The sequence below is a fragment of the Plectropomus leopardus genome, chromosome 2 (assembly GCF_026936395.1).
Source record: "Plectropomus leopardus strain MGB_pleo_1.0 chromosome 2, ASM2693639v1, whole genome shotgun sequence".
Lineage (NCBI taxonomy): Eukaryota > Metazoa > Chordata > Actinopteri > Perciformes > Serranidae > Plectropomus > Plectropomus leopardus.
This window is the reverse complement of record NC_142177.1, coordinates 31,347,658-31,370,573: the sequence shown is the minus strand read 5'-3', so window position 1 is coordinate 31,370,573 and position 22,916 is coordinate 31,347,658. Positions and strand designations below refer to the sequence as shown.

The following is a 22,916-nucleotide window of genomic DNA, read 5'->3' as shown; positions in this document are numbered from 1 at the left end:
ATCATATTGAGGTTTCCAAACCAATTCAGTATATGAGCTGACTGTAACAGGAAGGTGGAAGGAATGAAGGATAGTGTGAGACCTTGGCAAGATGCCTGCCAAGCTGCAGACCACTGTTCAACACAAACAAACAAAAAAAGGGTGATTTTTAGCGATCCGTCAGTCCGCAAGTGTTTAAAGCCAAAACATGATCTTTTTTTTGCCAGTCATAACCAAGGAGCTGGTGCTGTTAAATGTTTTTACATCTAAAATGAAAGACTTAGAAGCAGATTCTATAGGATGTTGATGTTTTTAGCCTGCCTGGTTGTACAAGTGACACCCAGAAAGTTCTCTTTTGACTTATAGAAAGTTCTCTTTTAATGCTAATTTTAGTGCTTGTGAATTGCATTTTGTCTCTTTTTGTGTCTCTGTCTGCAGCTTTGAGTTCTCGCTGCTGTGTCTTAATTTCAATGGGACCATCCTGGTTTAATAAACGTTAAATAAACTAAAATAAATAATTTTTTTCATGCCTAAATCTTAGCACACATTAGCCACCCCATTATTTTGAGGTATAGAAATGTAAAGTTTCAACATATCTGCTATATAAAAACATGCAAATATAACATATCAGAAATGTACAAAGACAACATTTATTCTTGGGATTGGGCTGTTATGATGCAGTGACAAATATGTGGTGCAATAATAGAGCAAGACAAGGTCGAAATTTAGTTGGCTACATGGATGAACCATTTATGAAATGCTAGAGTACTTTTTGAAACAATAGCTTTTCTTGTCTTATACTAGACATGTCTTTCAGACATATACAAGCTATTACAGTTATTCGCAATAAAAATCCTACTACATACATTAGCCTAGCAGCTACCAGACTTTTTGTGACATATATGAAGATAGGATCAATCAAACACAAGACTTCCTTTACTATTTTGTGGAGACTTTATAGTTTTCGTAATATATTCTTTCTTATCTGTGAAATTGCAGTAAATAAAGCTCATGTTCTTAAAGCCGTGAGAAAGACCAGTAGTGGTTGAAATGTTGGTTTTATAAAATAATTTGGCCACTAAAATATATATATATATATTTAAATTCCTTTAGTGCCTGGATTTCTTTCCTGTTTATCCTGTTGGTTTCTGTTTTTCATGAGCACCCAACACAAGAACTTGACCTACGTTTGATTATAGTCTACAGAGCAACTAGTCATCTCTCTCTTTTTTTAAATTTAAGTTTCATTTCTACTGAGGGAATGTTTTTTAACCTCACAAAAATAAACAGGTGGTGTGCATCACTATGGCTCTGTCTTCATTAAAAAAAGAAAAAAAAAAAAGCAACAGCCAATGGGGAAACACCAGCACCACATCAGTAATCACTATGGTGGAAACTCACTAACTCACTTTTCTGATTATAAGGCTGGCCACACCTTCTATTATCCAAAAATATACATTCAAGTCATGTTAATACAAATAGAGGTAGTGAAAATAAACAAATTTAAATTAATAAACAATGAACAATGAACAAGAGAGCCAGCAGTTCAATGAGGGTATGATATAATATAATATAATATAATGGAATGAACTGTAATGTAATGTAATATAATATAATATAATATAATATTATATAATATAATATAATATAAATGCTGTATGCTGAACTTTGATGGACAAGTTTAGGCGCTCCATTGTTGCAAACCTGCTGGTGTAGATGAAAACTTTCCTTTAAAAGTTCAGTGAGTTGAAATACTATGATCTCTGGCTGCCTTTCTTTCTGTCCTCCATCTGACTGGTTCAGCACTAACACGTCTCAGGCTTCTCTAAGTATGGCTGCACCTGTCTGCTTCTGTTTCCATCATGACTCAGACATCCCTGCCTGCTCCTTTGAAGCTACTTAAACTGCTATGATACCCTCTATAGGAAAATACTGTGTGTGTCTGTGTGCGTGAGTGCGTGTGTGTGTGAGTGTGTGTGTGTTAACACTCTAGAAAACACTCCACAAATCATTTGTGGAGCGTTTAGCGTAACACAAACCAACTTCAGCATTAACATGTACTATTCTTAAAGCCTATGGTGGCTCGCTCAACATGTGTGAGCGTGAAATATTCTATAAAAGCAGACATCAGAGAAGGAAATGTGTAATCTGCGACCCCATGCTGGTATACATGCTGCTACAACTTCACTGAAGAATACTTGCAGGATGAAGAGAATTCTTTTGGATTCAAGTAAAAATATGCTTCGGATGCTCAGTTCAGGGAGCAGCTTAGTCATCGTAGCACCAAATTAGGGTTAGGAAAATATCATGTTTTGGCTTTTACTAATAAGTTTGATCAAAACAAATACAGCTGGATATTTCCCACACTTGCGTTTAAAAACCCACCATTTTATCACCACAAAAATGGCTGAAAATGTCCCAAACTCCCGTTAAAAATGAATCAATTTGTTGCTACAAACATGGCTGAAAATGGCTCCAATTCTCAATAAAAATAGCTTTTGTCACAACAAACATGATTGGAATTGTCCAATAAACATGGCTGGAATTTTCCTGAATTGAAAAATACCCACTTCTGTGGCTACAAACACCTCCTGATGAGAAACTTAGCTCATTAACATGTAAGCTGTCATGTCAAACTATTACATTTTTGTTTTCTATTGTGTGCAAATGCTTTTCTGTCTATAAAAAGATCATAATACACTGCAGTGGCACGACACATGTTCATGAAACCTCCACCATATCAACCGCAATCTTACCCCTATGACCTGTCCTCTGCTGTTAATATAATGCATGTCTCTCTGTATGTATGTCAAGTAATACCTGTCAGTTTTAATCACCCGCTGTGTTTTGTCGTGCTTAACCAACTAAAAAAAAAAAAAAAAAAATTCACATCACATCACCCATGAACTGTAACACTTTCAAGAGCGTTATCTTTGATCAAATAGAAAATGTGACCTTTTGTAAAGTGCACTATTAATAAAATGACCCATATAGGAATGAGGGAAAGGACAAACATATCTTTCCTTTCTGTGTACGAGGCAACAACTAAAGGAAAATTCAAATCTACTCTAGTGAGGTGTTGGCTCAGACATAGACATTAAATATTTATATATTTTTTTTTTATTTTGTCTACTATATTTTTAGTATTTTGTGGGTTGTAAAAATCAAATAACTTAACATAAAGAATATAGTGCATGGGATATGTGAGTCACAAAAATAAGGTCAAATGCCAAAAGACATGAACTTAGACATAGAGGCTAAAAGAGGTCAAATGTCCCCAAGAAAGGCCTCCAACATCAGTATTTCCACACTGTAGGAACCAGAAGAACAAAGAGTAAAAACCAAAGAGTAGGCGAAAACCTGGATGCTTGCATTTAAATTAAGCAATTTCCAGGAGAAAATATAAATTTGTGGTCAAGCAAAGAAAGTGCAAAGGTTAATTGCAAACATTCATGAAAGGGAAATTGTTTACATCAAATTTTGAATAATTACATGTGTTAATGTAAGTTATCAACAGGGGAAGTTTTTTGGTTTGTTATTAGTAAAAAAAAGTTACCCTATTCACTTTTAGTGTCTCCACTGAAGTGAAATTGCAGGATATAACCATATTTGTGTTATAAACACAAAAAAGGGCAAAGACTGACCTTTCTACATACTGTGAGCTCATTGCTTTGAATTATCTGTCTATACAACTTTTACAACAGTCAAATGATTTGTGTTCTTCAAAGCAACATGTGCTGAAAAGTTCATAATACTAAAAATAAAATGACACTGTATCAGTTGTGTTAACAGCTTTCCTCTCCTTGCTTTAATATTAGCAACACTGCCAAAGAATATGTTTTATAGCTGAACAATGGCACTATCCCTCTTTATGATACACAAATTGCAATAAATTACTGATTTCAAAGTTAATGTTATGTAGCAACTTGCATCAAACAGCCTCTCATATAACACAGTCTGTAGAGCAGTGAATCACCATCACTAACAAATTAACCGCTTCAGAAATTCTTCCACACATTAAAGTTTCACAAAGCACAGAAATCTTGTGACAAGGAACTGAGATGTGGCCAATTTGAAAGGGGACAGTACCTCTTCGTGTTAAGCTTCAACTGAGCACAGACCATTAACAGCAATACAATTGACTAACTTTAAAGGAGGTTGCTCTAATTGCTGGGTAAGGGCAGGCTTTTAGTTTGTAAGACCCAATTACCGCCATGCTGTTAGCACTTCTCCACTAATTGCATTCATCAGCTGAAATCGTTATCACCAGACTCTCCTTCGATTTCTATCAAATTCCAAAAATCCTCATTTCTTTGAGTTGAGAATAGCTAGAGGTAACTCATAATGTGGCGAGGGATAATGGGTTTACATTTAAGCTGTAATTAGAGAGGGAACAGAGATAGAGGACTGCTGGCGTATCTGATTCTGACACTGTATGGCTCCCTTCTGTGACACTGAATCACAGTGAGAGATTTTACTCTAAGCTGTTGTCCGGGTCGCTGTTTGCTTGAAAACAATGGTCACATGTGAACTGACCTTGAAGGAATAATTATCCCCCAAATGACCATTTATATATCAGTTGCTCACCCCATGTTATGTTGAATTTGTAAAGCAAACTTTGAAGTCAAAGGTGTCCATGTTTAACAAAATTATATTGAAACATCAGTTTACAAACTCTCACACAACTCCTATAGTATAATCCAGGTGCAATTCATTCAGTTGTACTCTCAGTTCTTCACGAACATGCATTTTTGGCAAAACCTCACCCTTCAAAACTGAACTGAAAGTGAAATTATGCTTTCTTCAAAGCCAGTCTCCATCGACCAGAACATTTCGTTCCATTTCACTTAACCTAGCTAAAACACAAGAGCTGCTGGTCTACTGCTGCTTTTTACAGTTGTGTTTGTTTGTCCAAACTTACCCTTTTAAACACCAAAATCACACAATATCACAAACTAACAAACTGATGAGGCCTGAATTCAGTGCGGTAAAATGACTATTTTTGTCAGTGGAGTCTGGTTTTGAAGAGAGCATAGATAAGTTTCACTTTAAGTTCAGTTTCCCGTTGGAAATGGCTGTCTATTTCGAAAGTACTGATACTTCTAGATAAATTAGACTTGGATTATACTGAACAAGTTGTGTGGGAGATTGTAAACTGGTGTTTTGATATTCACTATATGGACAAAAGTATTGGGCCACCTACACATTACACCTACAGGAGCTTTTATGACATCCCATTCTAAATCCACAGGCACTGATATGGAGTTGGACCCCCCCTTTGCAGCTATAACTCATTATTTTTTATTTATTTCATAGCTGCTATAACAATGCAAAATTCCCCACTGTGGGACTAATAAATGATTATCTTATCATATCTTATAACAGCTTCCACTCTTCTGGAAAGACTTTCTACAAGACTTTGGAGTGTGTCTGTGGGAATTTTCGCCCATTCATCCACATTTTATACACCTGTGGCAATGGGACTGAATGAAATGCCTGAATTCAATGATTAAGAGCCCAAGACTTTAGTCCATATAGTATATTTTGGCTGCTGTTAAACGTGGACCCCTACGACTTCAATTCATCAAGCATTTTCTACATTTTTGGATTCTACGTTCAACGCAAAGGCTTGTGAGAAAAAAAAGTTTTCTTCAGGAATTAACCTTAACAAGAGGCGAGACGTTGCTATACAAATGGTCATTTTCAGGGTGAAGATTTCCTTTAATGCACATAGATGCAGATACTGAAATTAAGTAAAAATGTTGTTTATTAAAAGTGCATATTGTGATTAATCAGATATTTTAAGAACATCCAATCAGTTCAGTCGTTTCCAGCAAGATGTACACACAATAGGATTACAAAGTAGTGTGATGAACTAATGTATATGCACGCTACTTCATTTGGAGGACAAACTGAATAAACTGAAGGTGAATACATCTCAAATGATGCACAAGAAAACAGTAAAAAGTTACCTTAAAGACCTTGATATACTCCAAAACAGATCAACAGACCGGACAGCTCCCACACACTTGGGGCTTTGCACATCTGATACTTACAGTCCTCACATACAGTCCTCACATTCATTTTGTGCTCTATCCGGGCAAAGATATGAATCAAATTGTATGAAACAAGAGTTTTCCTTTGAACTAACTTCGTAGCAGATGTATAAAAGGACTTTTCTATTTTTTACGACTATAACATTACCCACATAATAAAAAGAACAAGCTCAGGAGTGAACTTTGATTTCCTCTAAGCATGTGAATAAAACTATTGACATTCTTTCAGCACATACTCTCCCCCCTGCTCCCCTCCGCTGGCTACACAACCACACACACAGTGGATACAGCCAAGGCCACACGCAGCCACTCATGGCTCATCTATACAGCTGCCATTCAGACGCGTATAGCAGAGGACGTTTGATGGTTTTCTAATCTCGGTAGCTGCCACCGGGAGATGGGGCGAGCTGACCCCTGTCATCCCCACAGTGCATCTCAAACAGCCCCACATCTCCATCTCAATCTCCCTCTACTCGCTATCTCCCTCCACCATTGTGTCGTCCACCTGCTCTCCAAATGTCAGGACGAATGCTCCGCAGCCGCATCCCCACACATCCCAAGGGTGGGGGTGACCTGCTCTGCCGCCGCTTGGTATAATGTCATGCTACCCCTGGGCAAGGGTTCCACGCTGACCTGCTGTGCGGAGTGTGTGCAGCAGGCTGATGTATGCTGCCACACAACAACAGAGATATACTGCATTACAGGGCTCATTACAGGCCAGTAAACCGGAGGAACCCATGTACTGAAGCTCCTGATGAGAAATAATGAGGTAGAAAATGCACAGACTGTGGGTCCAGTTGGCGGAAACCAAACTTTCCCCAAAAAATGTTTCGACATCTGAATATTTTTTGCCTTAATTTGTGTCCATAAAACTGACGAATGAGGCTCTAACTGACCTGTGGAACAGCCACTAAAATCAGTGGCTTGTTTTGCAGCCAGGCTAAATTTATCTGATGGTTCTCCTCAGGTCTTTTGCTCAATATATTCCTTTGTCAGTGGCTATGTGTCCTTGTTGGGTTTTGTTTAAAATCTTACTATACCAGTACCCTTATGGTGATACTGATGCCATTAAAAATAATGTTGGTAATGTGAATGAGTGTAAGATAAACATACTTTCAATGATTTTGGGGGCATCCTGGCACGCTGAATCGCCAACTCTGTCAAATACAATGCATTTGACATCTTCTCACCACAGGCTGTAGGGCAGGGATGAACAACATGCTTTGCTTGGGGGCCAATTTGAAAAATGACAGGCGGCCAGCAGCAGCCCCATACATTTTTCTAGGATTTTAGGACGTTCCTTGAATTTTAGGACTTTTCTAGGATTTTAGAATGTTATCAAGGATTTTAGGACGTTTCTTGGATTTTAGGATGTTTCTCGGATTTTAATAATAATAATAATAATAATAATAATAATAATAATAATAATAATAATAATAATAATAGCAACTTTATTTGTATTGCACCTTTCATACAAGAAAAGCAACCTAAAGTGCTTTACAAGAAAGAAATTAAATGCACTACGTACTTCACATCAAAAACACATAAAAGACAGACATAATAAAACTTGCATGTAAAAATAAATTAAATCAGAATAGAATACATAGAATGCATCTTCAAATTGATAAAATCCACTTGATACTAGTAAAAGTAAGATAAAATAAGGCTAAAAAATGTGCACATTTTAGAACATTTTTTGAATTTTTTTTTTCTAGGATTTTAGGACTTTTCTCTGATTTTAAGATGTTTCAATTCAATTATAATTTTATTTATAAAGCCCATTATCATAAATTGCAAGTTGCCTCAGCGTACTTTAGAACTTAGGACATCCATCCCTCTGTCCTTAGATTGACAAACTCCCAAAAACAAACCCTATGACGGAGGGAAAAATGTAGAAACCTCAGGAAGAGTGACTGAGGAGGGATCCCTCTTCCATAACAGACAGACGTGCAATAGATGTCATAAAAAGCAATTAGATAATGGTAGATGACAAAATGATAGATAGGAAGGAGAGAGAAAGAGAGGGAGGGAGAGAGTTTCTTGGATTTCAGGACGTCTCTCGGATGTTAGCACGTTTCTAGACCATTTCTAGGATTTTAGGACATTTAGAGCTTAGCTAGGACCTCTGGCGGGGGTGTGAGGATCCTCAACTGACACTTTTTTTGATAAACAAGCTCTATTTTGACACTGCTGCAATGCACTCTGGCATCTTATGTTTACTAAAAGTGCAAAAACAATTCAAACCAGTGTGAATCACTTTATTTTTTATTGTGAATTGGAAAATAGTTGGGGGGGGCCACCCAGCACCCTACCAGCGGCCAGATTTGGCCCACAGGCCGTAAGTTGAGTATCACTGCTGTATGGGTTGTAGCTACTGCTGCTGGAGTGTGAGCTCCCTGCCCGGGACAAATCCACCTGGCCGCACACACACACACACACACACACACACACACACACACTGACAGAGCTAACTGTTAGCATTACACAGCAAATGTTACAGTTAATACCAGATTTAACCACAGAGTCCAATTGTTTTGGTGTTAGTATATTTGTTGGGACCATTTGATGGCTCAGTGTTGGATATTATCCTCAGCTGGTAGCTTGTGCTAACTGGGTAGATGTTAAACTGATAAGTTGGCAGCAACAGAAAGTCTGAACAGAAACTCACTTTTACAGCAGGTAGTCCTCTCAACCATTGATCTGATCAGCTCTGATTGGATTGACTGATCATTTATCAACACTGCAACTGAAACTCCTCAAACTGCTGCAGAGGGCAGTTTTGCCTGCGCTGTGTCCACGGACCAACAAAAACATACAAATTTAGAGAGGGAACATGGAACGATAAGAAAGGGACACATACACAAATAAAAGATTTTTTTTTTTTAAGTTATCAAATTCAGATACCCATCCCGAGACCTGATTAATACTTGAACTTAAAGACAATTTTGTCATAAAAACACAGAGTCCTGGAATCTACAAAATTTTGTAAAAGGTCAGGCATATTGACTTGTGTGGAAATCTTTTACTGTATTTTTTACAGTTTTGAGTCTCTGTAGAAAATGTTAATAAAAAGAAAAGCAGAAACTGGTTAAGTATAAAGCAAGGAAACTACCGTGCAGTACAAAAGAGTTCTTTTTTCAATCATCTGGCAATTTCCCCTTTTAAAATTTCTATACTGGTACACTGTGAATAAAAACCGATCATTTCATTGTTCAAATCACAATGACTAAAACTACCCCAGAGCTATTCGAAGTTGGACTGTCACAAATTATATTATTTTGAATTTCTAAAATAATCTAAGCCTTTTAACACTAAAAAAAGAACGCCGCTGCTGCATGGTTTTCATCAAGACCCATCAAGCATGAAAAGCTCTCTTCACAGGCTTTTCCCCCCCAGGCTGGCACAGGGAAACAATTCTAATTTATCCAAGTGTATTAGAATATACAATTTTTATTAATGTGACATATCTTAATATATCTTTCCAAAAATTAATATGACTGGGACAGTTGGGAGGGAAGAAAAAGTTAATGTCAAGCAAAAAATAAAAAAATAAAAAAAGTATATGTTGGATTCTGCTATTAGAATGTGCTCTGGAGAATCAGTTTGTTCCTAATATGAAACACTGAAAATGAAGAGGGAAAAAAGTTAAAGCCAATTTGCATAGAATACAAAAAATAAAAAAAATCCCCCGAAGCTTGAAAATCAGCTGGAGAATGAGCCATTAGAGTGCATCACACAGTTTTTAGAAAGTCTCTACCATAAGCAAATATGGAAATATTCCACTGAATTCAAATGAGAGTCAGTGCACAGTTTCATCTTATTAATAAGGCTGCATGGCCCCTTGTGTGCATGTGAATATAGAAGGGGACCTTGATTTAAACCCAACGTAAACCTGAGCTCCAAAGTCATTTTGATTCCAATTTGCGGCACTATCCGTGAGCCGTGCGGCTTAATGCTTTATATTTAAAAATGTAACAGAGTTTACGACCTGTAAGCGGCACTGCTTGGAGCGTTTTAATCTCAAAGGGGGGAGCTGCTGCCACGTTGCATCACACAGCCTCAGCTGGAAATGTGTTTTTCACGCCTGTTTTCCTCTCTACAACATTTCAGCGTTCGTCCTCACAGACACTGACCAGCAAACCACAGAGAGCTTGATTACTGCTTTTTAAATGAGACACAGTGAGATACTGTTGAGAAAAAAAAGTATCCAAGTATCTAAGTAGCAGAGTAATGAGGCCGCCATCTGACCTGGTCACATCATCAGTCTAAATCCTATCGACAGGACCAAAACAAATTGCACAGCCGAAGGGTACTTGTTATCACGCTCGCTTTCTATCCAGACCACTCGCCCTTCCTCTCCCTCTCCACTCTTTCATGACTAGCTAATGAATGCAGATGGTGCTCTGGGGATGCAGTGGTCTTATTACAGGGGTTATGTGTGCGTGCTGTAAGCTCAGCATGCTCAAGTCAGGCCATGGTGAAAGGTTCAATTGCTTTGGCGAAGCCCCCACCTCCATAAACAGAGGGGCTAAAGAGGTTTGTTTACTGGGCCCACCTTGACTTGACCTCCGTAGCTCGGGGACAGGCTGCGTGATTACCTAAGTGTCAGCGCAGCCCGGGGAGAACGGGGCCAGGTTACTTGTGTTGGCCCCCTCTCTCCCTTACAATAAATCACACGAATAAGTGCACAAACCACAAGAGCGGGACAAATGCAAAACCAGACAGCTATGTAAGCCTGAAGATTAAATTGTTTATCCAACATGTTGGCAGTCAAACAAGTGGGATTTACCACTCTACTGTCAGTCTACAATCATCAAATAAATTCAGAAAACATTGAATGTATTGATAAGATGCATGAGAAGGTGAAAAGAAAATGTGTTGTCCCCAATGAATGATGTGGAGTTGCAGTTGCCAAAAGTATGTGGACACCAGGACAGTTCACTTGTGTTGTGATAATTAAATACCTTAAACAAAACGAAATCACCAGAAAAAATGTTGAATAATACTGCAAACCCCAGATATGTTGTATGGTATGTATATTTCCATGTTTTTATGAAGCAGATACATTGAAACACTATGTTTTAACAATGCTGTGATTAATGTGTGGTTAGGTTTAGGCGCAAAAATACTTTGGTTATGGTGAAGAAGAGATCATGTTTTTGATTTAAATACCCTGTTTGTGGGGCACAATCCCAGCAGGAAAAACAGCGATGGGTAACCATCGGGTCACCACAAAACGCCACTGTTTGGAGCCCAAATATCAGATGGAAAAACACAGTCAGGTCACTACAAAACAAACGTAACTGCAGCCTAAAAAGTCGATGGAAAAACTCAGTCGGGTCACTTTATAGACCAAGAACAATTTGAGCCTAATGAGCCGATGGAAAAACACATTTAGGTCGCTAAAAAAAAACCAAAAAAAAACTGGAGGCCATAAAGCAGATAAAACAGTCTAGTTGCTACAAAATACAGCTGGAGCCCTAAAAAGCTACTTGAAAAACACAGTCAGGTTGCTACAAATACCCACAATTACAGCGTAACAAGGAGATGGAAAAACATCTACAGGTCGCTACAAAACACCAATGATTAGAGCCTAAAAAGACAGTGGAAAAACACTGTCAGGTTGCAAAAAAAAACCCCATCATTGAAGCATAAAAAGCTAGTGAAAAAAAAGGTTGCTACAAAACGCCCATAATTGGAGCCTAAAAGCCACATGAAACAGAGTAATGACTGGTTAAAACACAACCGGTTTTGCTGCTTGTAAGTCTTCCACAATGTGCTGCAGCTTGGCAGTTAATGCCATTCATAGTCCGCTAATGACAAAAGCAGCAGTACAAAACATGCAAATCTTATAAATTTGTGTTTTGCACAAACATATAATGCCAACATTTTCTTCTGGCAGCTGGGCCTACCAAAACCATTCATCCTGCTATAACAACCTCCACTCTCCTGAGAATGATCCCTACAGGATTTTGAGGCCTGGCTGGACAGATTTTCCCACATTCAGCCACAACAGCATTAGTGAGGTCGACCACTGATGTCGGCTGATAAGGCCTAGCTCAAGTTGCAGTTCATCTCAAAGGTGGTAGGTGGGGTTGAGGTCAGTACTCTCTGCAGGCCAGTCAAGTTCTTCCACACTAATCTCTCAGAAAAGCATTTCTGTATAGACCTCAGAAGTGTTGAAAGAGGAGAAAACATTTCCCACATTGTTCCCACAAATTTAAAGCACACAACTGTCTAAATTGTGTAGTTATTCTTCATGTGAAATAAGGGGCCTATATCAAACCATGAAAAAATAGATATGCAGCCACATGATTGTATGCCTCTGTGCACCAGTCAAGTTGCACTTGAAGTTTATATCCATATCAGTGAAAACATGGATGCTTCACACACACATCTCCCCTCACATCATAGACAATCTATGCAATCAGCATGGTTTCAAGGTGGGCACCCAAGGTTCTTGAGTTATGGCCAGAAACATGTTTTATGGGGTGACCGTGACCTTGACCTGTGACCTTCAACCACAAAATTTTAATCAGTTCATCCTTGACTCCAAGTGGGTATTTGTGCCAAATTTGAAGAAATTCCCACACGGTGTTTTTGAGCTATCACTTTCATAAGAATGTCACAAATGCAAGGTCACTGTAACCTTGACTTTTGGCCACCAAAATCTAATCAGCTACTCCTTTAGTCTACTCAAATGTTTGTGAGAAATATGGAAAAAAAAACCTTAAAGGTTTTCTTCAGCTATTGTGTTCACAAGAATGACACAGGCACAGTCACAGGGACCTTGATCTTTCACCTATGACCACCAAAAAGTAATCAGCTCATAGCTGAGTCCAATTGAATTTTTACTTCGAATTTGGAGAAATTACCTTGAGGTGTTCTTGAGATATCATGTTAATAAGTGAGAGCCGGACAACCTGAAAACATAATTCCTCTGGCTATGCTATCGCCGGCGTGGAGGCCTAACAAAAGACACCAGTATGTGGACATGGGATGTGTCCACTTTCTTTATAGCATTTTTTATCACATGTTTCTTGATATTATTGATGCAGGAAAGGATGAGATGAGCTTTTCACTGCTGCTGAAGATGCTGATCGGAATATACACAGATTCCCACATCCATATTGCACACTTATTTCAACAGGGTTTTGAAACCTCAGAAACAAAAACATTAAGTAGTTAATCTTTGGACAAACATTAAGCAATTCCTGATTGCTGAGTTTCAAAATGTTACATCAGGCGCAGCTCTCCTAAGTCACTGCTTAATTGATGTCTCTGCGCACGTCAGTAACATAAATGTTTCTTGAGTATGATGATGTGAAGATGTGAAGATGGTGGCAGTAAAAGTGGTGGTTTCTATCCTTTAATTAAGGAAAATTTAACAATGACATATCACTAACATATCCTGACTTATAAAACATTCAGCCGCCTCCCTTGTCCCATATTCCCTCCACAGGTGAATCTGAAATGAAGCTATTAAATGATAAAATTATTCAGCAGCTGGTGAAGTCAAATTTTTGGCTGACAGAGAGTTAATTCTGCTGTCACAGCTTTTTCTTCTTCTGTCTTCAGCTTGATTTGAAACACACCTCCACAAGGCGTCTGCTATGATGCGTTTCGTTTTATATAATATGCATCCTCTTTTCAGTGTACCGTGTCACAGCCCTGGAGTTTGATGCCCTATCAAAGTCTTTTGCTGGTCATGTTGTTGTCTTTGGCTAACATGGAGCTGTTTCCCCTTCAGCCAATATGTGCTCTTTGTCCTCCAGTGGAACAAGGCTCATTATTTCAATGTGTAGTCACAGTTTCTACCAATATGCTCAAGCAGGAATCAGGCCATCTCTCCGTTAAGTGAATTTACTTTGAAAGGTCTTGTCCCCTGCCACACACACAGATGCATGCACACACTGTACTGGTATTACTTTTGTCCATGTGATGCTTGACTTGCATGACTGCACAAAACATAACCTTATAGTAAATCTGTGCTTTGCTGGTGAGCAGAGAAACCCAAGAAGCTTGGATAATTATATCAGTTTCTGTTGAAAAAGGTCGGTGAAGTGAACTGTGTTCAACACATGCGACTGACCTGAGCTGTAAAAAATTGGCTGAGATTGTTTGTTCCGGATGCAGTCAGTGAGAGAACTATAATGCTTCTGAATCACCCAACAAAGTAATGTGTTATGATTTACTGATACGGTATCACATATCCTTTCTTTTATGATGCATCTTACTGTCTTATTGTGATGATTTATTGTTCAGAATTTTTTAGAAATGCTTTAAAAATATATATAGGTCTTTCCCAGTTTGTATTAATAAAACCTTCTCTTACAGCACTAAATAGGAAATAAGAGAGTTAAGTTCACATACATGGCTGACAAGTGAGGGGTTTATAATTGCCAGTGAGAGTTGGAGATATCAGATGCAGAGATGTCTCCTCTCTCTCCAGTATAATGGAACGAGATGGCACTGGGATTGTATATAATTCACAGATTTTGTTGTGAGCAGTTTAATCTAGGAACTATTTTCTTTCCACCTGCCAACTGTATCACTGCACAGAAGGAAGCGTGCATCTACTGCTAGCTAACCCAGCACCACTGAGCTCACTAACATTACTGCTCAGCCGAGTGGGACGCTGTTCATGTTTTCAACTCATTAGCACGAGCCTCTCATCCATTAATAGATGCATGTATCCTTCTGCACTGTGATATGGTAGGTGGGTTTTCGTGATGCTCTGGTCAGGGTTTTTTAAAAACCCAACCAAAATGGCCCATAATGAGAGACAACCTGCCCCACCCAACCCATACACACATGCATCAATCAATGATCTGAACCAAACTGCAAACTGGAGCTGAAAGGCTCTGTTAATAACCTACTTGCTGTTGGGTATGTTGTGTGCCATTTTCAGTAAATATCACAAGCCAAAACATGTGTTTTCTGTTTTAAAAAGTACAAATGCCAGAAAGACATCAAGCACTCACCAATCCTTTAAGTGGTTATGTATTAATCCCCTCTTAGGTGCACAGCAGTTTGTTTACATGCCGTTACAGAGGTGCATATTTAACGGCATCAGTGTGGACAGTGTGGAGACTCTTAGTTGCCGTAATGACACGGTACTAAATTTGTGCAGAGGGAAATATTTAACAGGACATAATGACCAGGGACATTTAAATATGTCTGGACTTTAACAGATTTTCCTTGTCAAAAGCTGCATCAGAGAGGCTGGGCACAGCAGTGCTGATTAGACAGCTGTTTGTTGTGTGAGAGAGACAAAGAGGAGAAGAAAAGATGTCAATCAGATTACTGCAAAGTGTTCACTTCACTTCATGACATGAACTGCCCTAAGTCTGCAAGATTTTCTAACAAACGTACCCAAACCATCCCACTGACTGTGGGTCGACCAGCACAACACTTGTGGGTAAAGCTCAGGAGAAAAAAGTTCCTACATGATACTGCTTACAACAATGTCTATGAATTATCTTGAGTATTTGGGTCATGATTTCTGGAAAGAGACATTGCGGAGTTATTTAATTTTTAATTTTTAATTATTCTTTTTAGTGCTTTGAGCACACACAAACCAAGTGCCATTGAGTTCCATTGTACTGGACAGAAAGTAGACATTTCTACAGCCAATATCTCCAACACTGGCATCTCACACCAAAACAATCTAGACTGATAATCAGCACTACAGGTAAGAGGAATAACATGTATACTTTCAATTTCAAGGTAAACTATCCCTTTAACAGGTAATGCCAGTGTACTTTTTGCATAATTCTTTAAGCTTTTCTTTGTTTGTTTTCTTCCAAATGCCATTAATTCCCATGAAATATCTATCCTGCTGGTGTATTTGCAACAGTCTCATGCTGCTGCTGTCTGTTCTCCAGCCCTCCTGGAAGTTATTAAAACTACAATGAAATATTTTCTGGATCAGTCTGTTTAGACAATGACTGTAATGGGGACAATATGGGTGAATAATATTCTTTCACTTCTTTTCTTTAATCCTTGGCTTCTTCAGTCAAGCTGGTAGTAGCAGCCAGGAGTAGCAGACTTTAGTTGGTCTGGGCAAGATGCCCTGGAAAAACGAACAAAGAGGAACACATGCAGTGTTGTACCTATGTGGCTTCTGTGTGATGATGCGCTGGTCAGCTGTCCCCACAGAGACACCATACAGACGGTGAGCAGCAGCGCCCTTCTGCACATGCTCTGGAGGTCCCTCTCCCGCATTCTGGAAAAAACAGAAGACAAAAAAAATTTTAAAAATCAGCGGTCAGCCATATTTGCATCACACAAACACTCAGATGTGAGACTGGCTCACTTGAGCTCATGCCAACATGCTCCCAAAGCTTCAGTTTGGCAGTCAGAGGTGGTCAATTATAGTAACTCCTGAAATCACAAAGCTTGGATCTACAGAGCTTAAACTGGACGCCTTCGCTGTGTTGAGGATAAGCCTGCTGAGGGCCGCACATCATAAGGTTCCCCATGGAGCGCAAAATGTGGCTACTCACTGCCAGGAGGTGTAAATAAGTACAATAACAACACATATCAACGACAGGGAATCAGAATCAGTGGCATCGCTCACGGCAGTGAAGTCTGCGCTAATTCTTTGGCATCTCGTTAAAATTTGGTGAACTTTGACACACAAATTTGCACCTTTGAAGAATAGCTACTGATTTTGAGGGTGCTGCTGAACTTTGGGAACAGATCTTAAGAGCTGTGCTAAATGATGCAGCAATATTATTCTCCTCTGATGGACAAAGAACTATTAAAGAAAAGAGAAATTATTTGCATATAGTTATGAGACAGGAGCTGATGACACAAATATATCAATCAATTTTGACTAAATGCCAAAAGGGTCTAAACATCAGATGGTTTAGAAAGATGCTCGGGGATCTAGCATGTGAACAGTTAGCTCACCAGCTACAGGAGTTCACCGACGAACCCTGCGAGTAGAGCATTGATTCATCAGTGATGATTTAACGAAATAATTGGTTCCATTGAAATGTGATGATATTTAGACGTGGAACAAGTATTCAGGTATTTTACTGAAGTAACAGTAGCAATACAACTGTGTAAGGGGCTGACCAGTATCGCTTTTTCAGGGCCGATACTGATACAGATTATTAGTAGTCAATGAGATCGATAACCGATATTTAGAACCAATATGCATTTACAATTAAAACGAAAATCTGTCTGTCAATATTTAGAATTTGGAATAACACAACTTTGTTTAATTTTTTATCAAAACTGAGACTTTCAACATAATATCCGGCAAGTTCCCAGCAACTTTTTAGAACAAAGTTAAGAGAAAATTTAAATTAAGACTGAATAAATAAAAAATAGTTCCCGAAATTTTGAAAATAAAAGTTCCTCCTATTCTGACACTTTCTTTGCACTTTTTAATTAATTAATTTTATCAGCGATCATTATAACAAAACGCTAACTAAGATAATCGGCAAAATGCCAAATATTGGCCCCAATAATCAGTCAGGTCGATAATCTGCGGACACCTAAACTGTGTGGAAATACTCTATTAAAAGTAATAGTTCTGCATCCCAATTCTTACTTTAGTAAATGTCCAGAAGTATTATGCTTACAGCGTTTACCGTGTTCATGTGAAGTAACCATATGAAGCACCTCTGATTTGGTATTCACTACCCTGTAAGAGGAAATTCATCAGGGTTGCCAGTTTTCAACAACCAGCTGAAGGGAGATTATATATATGTATATATATATATATATATATATGTAACGAAGTTAAATATGCACTTTATTCTCAATATATATTTTTAATCCATATTTGACAATTTGTAATTATTTTTATTTGAACATTTTATTGGGTGTTTGTGAATTTTATCTCAATTAGTTGTTTTATTTGTTGTTATTGTAATTTTCCTGTAGAAACTGGCCCTTTTGCCCTTCATGGCTCTTGTACCTCCTGAGCTTCCGTAGCTCCTCCTCTCTGCCCTCACAATGCTGCTTCGCATTGATGAGGTAAGTTAATGTGAGAAAATGCTCCGACATTATTTTGCTATTTACATGTGAAAATGAGCTATATAATCCGTAACCCTTGGTGTGTGGTGTTAACAGTTGTTAATATAATGATATACAGCTGATTTGTACTGTTCAGAACAGTTTTATTAGCAGTTTGCACAATGTTTTCGTGTAACCGTTATTGCCGTTATAGTAACCGTTGCAACACTGTGTACCGCCAGAAGTCACATCCTAATGTAGAGCAGGAGATTTTCCACCTTATTCATTGTTAAAAATGTGTTGTTTAGGAGCTGAGGTGCAGACAGACCAACAGAGGGCAAATTGTGTGTTTTGTGTCTTCTGCAGGTATGTTTTTGTTTGATTTATGTTGTAATTTCCGTTGTTTCTGTTTAGTCCCCCCCTTCATCTGTGCATTTTTACCTTGTCCACGAGGTGTCACTGTTTGTTTCATGAATATACTCTTAAATGTTTTTGGGTGATTTGTTAAAATAATTAATTAGAAAATTCATGGTTTTCAGTCATATTTGGCCTGGCTTCGCAAATAATTTAATAAGCAATTTGTTTGTTATAATAATGACATATTTATATGTAATTTTATTGCATATGTATATATCGTTAATAGACCAGACAATGCTGCTTCGCATTGATGAGGAGCTGAGGTGCAGACAGACCAACAGAGGGCAAATTGTGTGTTTTGTGTCTTCTGCAGACCAAATTAAATTCTGGAAACCAGTCCCCGTGTCAGCCTCCATATTTGCCTTAGCCACGTCTGTTACATATATATATATATATATATATATATATATATATATATATATATATATATATATATATATATATATATTGTTGTTTAGTTTTTTGGTGGTGCAGGTGGTTTTCTTTCCAAGATATCCACTGTACCTCCACCCTGATACAGAGGAGGCAAAAACTTCTGTACATTTCCCTGTGGATAATTTTCACAGGGATTATTTCTTCAATAGAAATGACTCTGATGAAAATCTACTTCTACTGTATGGGGACCTGATTCCAAACAGTGACACAGTTCTGATGGGTACTGATTTTGAATTTTAAAAAATACTTTATTTCAGTGCTTTGACCGCCACAGATGAAATTCCATTCACTTGAAAACCTACAAAACTTGGATCCAAAATATCAAACAAACCTGTTCAGAATAGTTAATCTCCATGAAGCTTCAAAAGGACACAACACAATAATACCTTAAATAATATATATTGCCCACAATATTCTGCCTGTGTTGCTGACACACACAAAACACACACCAAAAAGTTATTAGTTGAATTTCCAGTTTTCTTAACACTGAAATTCCTGTCCATATGCAATAGCTTTATCAAACTTCAGTAGCTTATAATGAAATAAAGTGTGTTTTCATCGATACTACCTGTTGCCATTTTTTGTTATTCATTTCAATAATTAGAGGTCACATCCATGTACACAATAATTATATTTTAATTTTACTTTAAGTAGCAAAACTGAAAAAATCCTTGAATATCAACCTAAACAGGATTATAAATAAATATTTTTTGATTTCCAGAGTTTGTTTACAGTAAAGCGAAAATGTTCTAACATCTCTGCTGGTGCCCAGAACTGAAACTGAGGATGGCCAGTGTGCTATGTTACAGATGATTTAATTGTAGCCTATAAACTTGGAATCTGTGTGTGACAGCAAATCTGTCCCCTGAAGTGTAAAAAAAGTACAGAAGGTCAATTAGATCTGTTAGATCCTGACCGATCCTGTCACTGTGTCAGGGATAATTAATAGTCATGAATAATGAATGAAGATACCACTGCTTTGCCACAGTGGTTCTCTCACTCTGGAGGTGCACATATCATTTCCTGCTGCTATGTGACTCAAAGGAATAAAACCAACAAACAATAAACAAATATGTCTTCAGATTCTCTCAACAGTGGCACAACTTGTATTACATTTAGTCCAAATATAACAATATGAAGTTGAATGTCACACCCTGTAGTATTAACTAAGAAATGTAAATACATTTGTCGATGAGTAAATCAATTGACAAAAGTCAGCTTTGCTTTAAAAATGTAAAAAAAAACAAAAAACAAAACTGTCAATTAGCTTGCAAGCAACAAGCAATTTTAAAACAACTTAATTAATACCACAGTCCCTAAACTTTTTTGAAGTTACAGTTTGTAGAATTTAGGGGAAATATTGGCCTAATTGGAATATAATGTATTTGAAACTATGTTTTTAAAATGTATATCACCTGAAATTAAGAATTGTCGTGTTGTCATGACCCTAAAATTTGCCATTTATGTCAACATACAGAGCAGGTCTTTCTCCACACAGTCCATCATGTTGCCTCTAAGGTGGCCCAGAACAGACAAATCAAACTCTGGCTCGAGACAGAGCAATTGACATTTTCATGCTTGCCACTGTAATGTGCAACCTTATCACAAGATGCTACAAAATCCTACGTACTACACCTTCAACTAGCCTACCACCTCCAGTACCATAGCCAGCACCACGCAGTACATTGCTTGGAAAGTACCACAGTACCCATCGCCAAAGACACATAAAGCAAAGTGTATGAATGAGGTACAACTCAACATAAATGAAAGAGGTTTAGTGGTGTTGAGGTCTGTTATGTTTGTGGACCAATACTGGTCCTGAAATGTGAATAAAAGCCTGATCTTCAGGCTTTAGCCTGTGCGCAGAGAAAGCCGATTTAACCAACACAACTGTATCTTTTCATGAAGGAGCTTCATGCTTTGTGGCTTCTTCACCTGAGATTTGTTTGAGCAGTGTGAGAGCGTGAGACAGCGCCTCAAAGCAGGAGCCTCACGCCAAAAGTGTGAGACTTGGCAACCGTGTATAAACACACTGCAATTCATAATACCAATTTAGATCTGGAGACAGCTAGAACAAATGAAGTCTGTTTACTCTCTCTGTCTCCCTCTCTCCCACTTGCTGTCATCCTGCTACCTGGGAGGTGAGTAATGCTGTTTGTGTGGTCTGTCTTAATGTGCTCAGCTCAGTAATCTTCATGTACTTTCGGAGGGCTGTTGTCCAGTAATACTCTCCATCTCCATCTGAGGGGCCTGTGGAGAGCGGAACAAGCAATGCAATCAGCGGCTCATCTCACTGCCAACAGAACTGGCCTCCTCTCTCGTGAAAAAGCAGCCGCAAATCACAGCTCTGCTTTGAACTCTGTTCCAGTGCAGCCTCTCAAATTAGTAAAATGCTTGGTTTCATGAAAAGAGATCAACTCTTGCTTATCTGGCAGAGGCTCGCATATGAGGGAGATGTTTGTGCTGTGACTGCCTTTGTACTGACAGCCAGAGCTGGGTGAGATCTTAACGAGAGGCTCTAATTCTGTACAGTATCAGACAGCTGACGCAATCCGGATGTTATGAGCAACAGAGACTGCAGACAAACATAGACGCAGTGTCTGTAGCATCACCAATACATTACTGAAGAGACTATTTCTAGCCTGGGGTTTGGATTTACGCTCGTTTCCATCTGGTCAGGTGTTGCAGCCAAATGATCCAACTTTGAGAAAAAGGATTGGAGCCTTGAGGAACTTGAGGTGAGGCAAAAACGTTGCAACCAGGAGAGCTGACTGTGACAGACTGAGACGCCCGTCAATCAGGACAAAATCAGCCTGAAAAAACACATCCAACTACTGCAAGCCTCAATATTCCCAGAAAAATCAAGTTTTTCGAATGTAAGCATAACTTAATAAATATAAAGTCACCACATTTTGAGAGGGGTTGTACTGTCATGTTAAATATAGTTTGAAGTTTTAGACCATTGTTTGTGGATCTATGTTTTTAAGAATCCAAAAAGTTGGGTGATGTGAACAGCAAACAAAACTAAATCAGGTGAGTATAAATGCTCATAATAATAGGCTCTGAATCTGAGAAAACGCCTGACAAAGCTGCGAAACAAAAGTGCTGAAATAGCATACTGTAGCTCTAACAAATTTTAGATTTTAGATTTATATTTATAGGATGACGGATTGCCCCCTCTGGGTTCAGAGAGTTTCTACTCCAAGGAAAGAATTCAAGTATCTCAGGGTCTTGTTCATGGGTGAAGGTAAAATAGAGTGTGACCCAGCATCTGCAGTGATTCAGGCGCTGCTCCGGACTCTCAAAGTGAAGAGGGAGCCGAGCCGGAAGGCAAAGCTCTCAATTTACCGGTTCATCGAGTCATAACCCTCACCGATGATCATGAGCTTTGGGTAATGACCAAAGGCGTAGAAACTTCCGCAACACTTGTAGTAACTTAGAACAACTTTGTAAAAAGAAAAATGTGTTTCGGCTTGTGGCTTTAATCAGGGATGATGCTGATGAAGGAGTTTTTACGCTGTTGATTTATCTTCTTTTAAATGCACCTTAAAAGTAGGTGAGGTAACACCAGAAAGCCCTGCTTTGGGGAGTGACCAAAAGAATAAGATTGTGGATCAAGGAAACAGAGATGCGTATCCTCTGTGGGGTTACTGGGCTCAGCCTGAGAGATGAGGTGAGAAGCTAGGACAACCGGAGGAGGCTCACAGTAGAGCCGCTGCTCCTTTGTGTTGAAAGGGGCTAGTTAAGGTGGTTGTGGGCCAGATAAGGTGGTTGACCAGGATGCTTCTTGGGCCTGGTTTTCTGGGCACATCCAACTAGTAGGAGACTCTGGGGGTAGACCTAGAACATGCTGACTGGATTATATATCTCAACTGGCCTGGGAACCTCTTAGTGTTCCCAAGGTGGAGCATAAAAAAGCATTGCTGGGAGAGGGACTTCTGGAGTACTTTGATCAGCCTGCTGTCCCTGCAGGCCCCAGATAGGTGGATGAACATGGATGGATAGGTTTATAATATTCAGTGTTTGTGTTACACAGGTGAGACGCAGCACTGAATA

At 38.6% G+C, this 22,916-nt stretch overlaps 1 protein-coding gene across 6 annotated transcripts in view; it reads right to left on the bottom strand.

The window, feature by feature from the left end:
- tafa3a (TAFA chemokine like family member 3a) overlaps nt 1–22,916 on the bottom strand; it is a 173,443-nt gene that overhangs the window by 55,562 nt on the left and 94,965 nt on the right. For all 6 annotated transcript variants that reach the window (XR_015779601.1, XR_015779599.1, XR_015779598.1 and 3 more), the window contains one exon: nt 16,151–16,263. Coding sequence is in view for 3 of the 6 variants with exons in the window: in XM_088090931.1 (XP_087947057.1) it covers nt 16,151–16,262 (112 nt within the window). In the remaining 3 variants the exon portion in view is untranslated. The remainder of the gene's footprint in view (nt 1–16,150; nt 16,264–22,916) is intronic.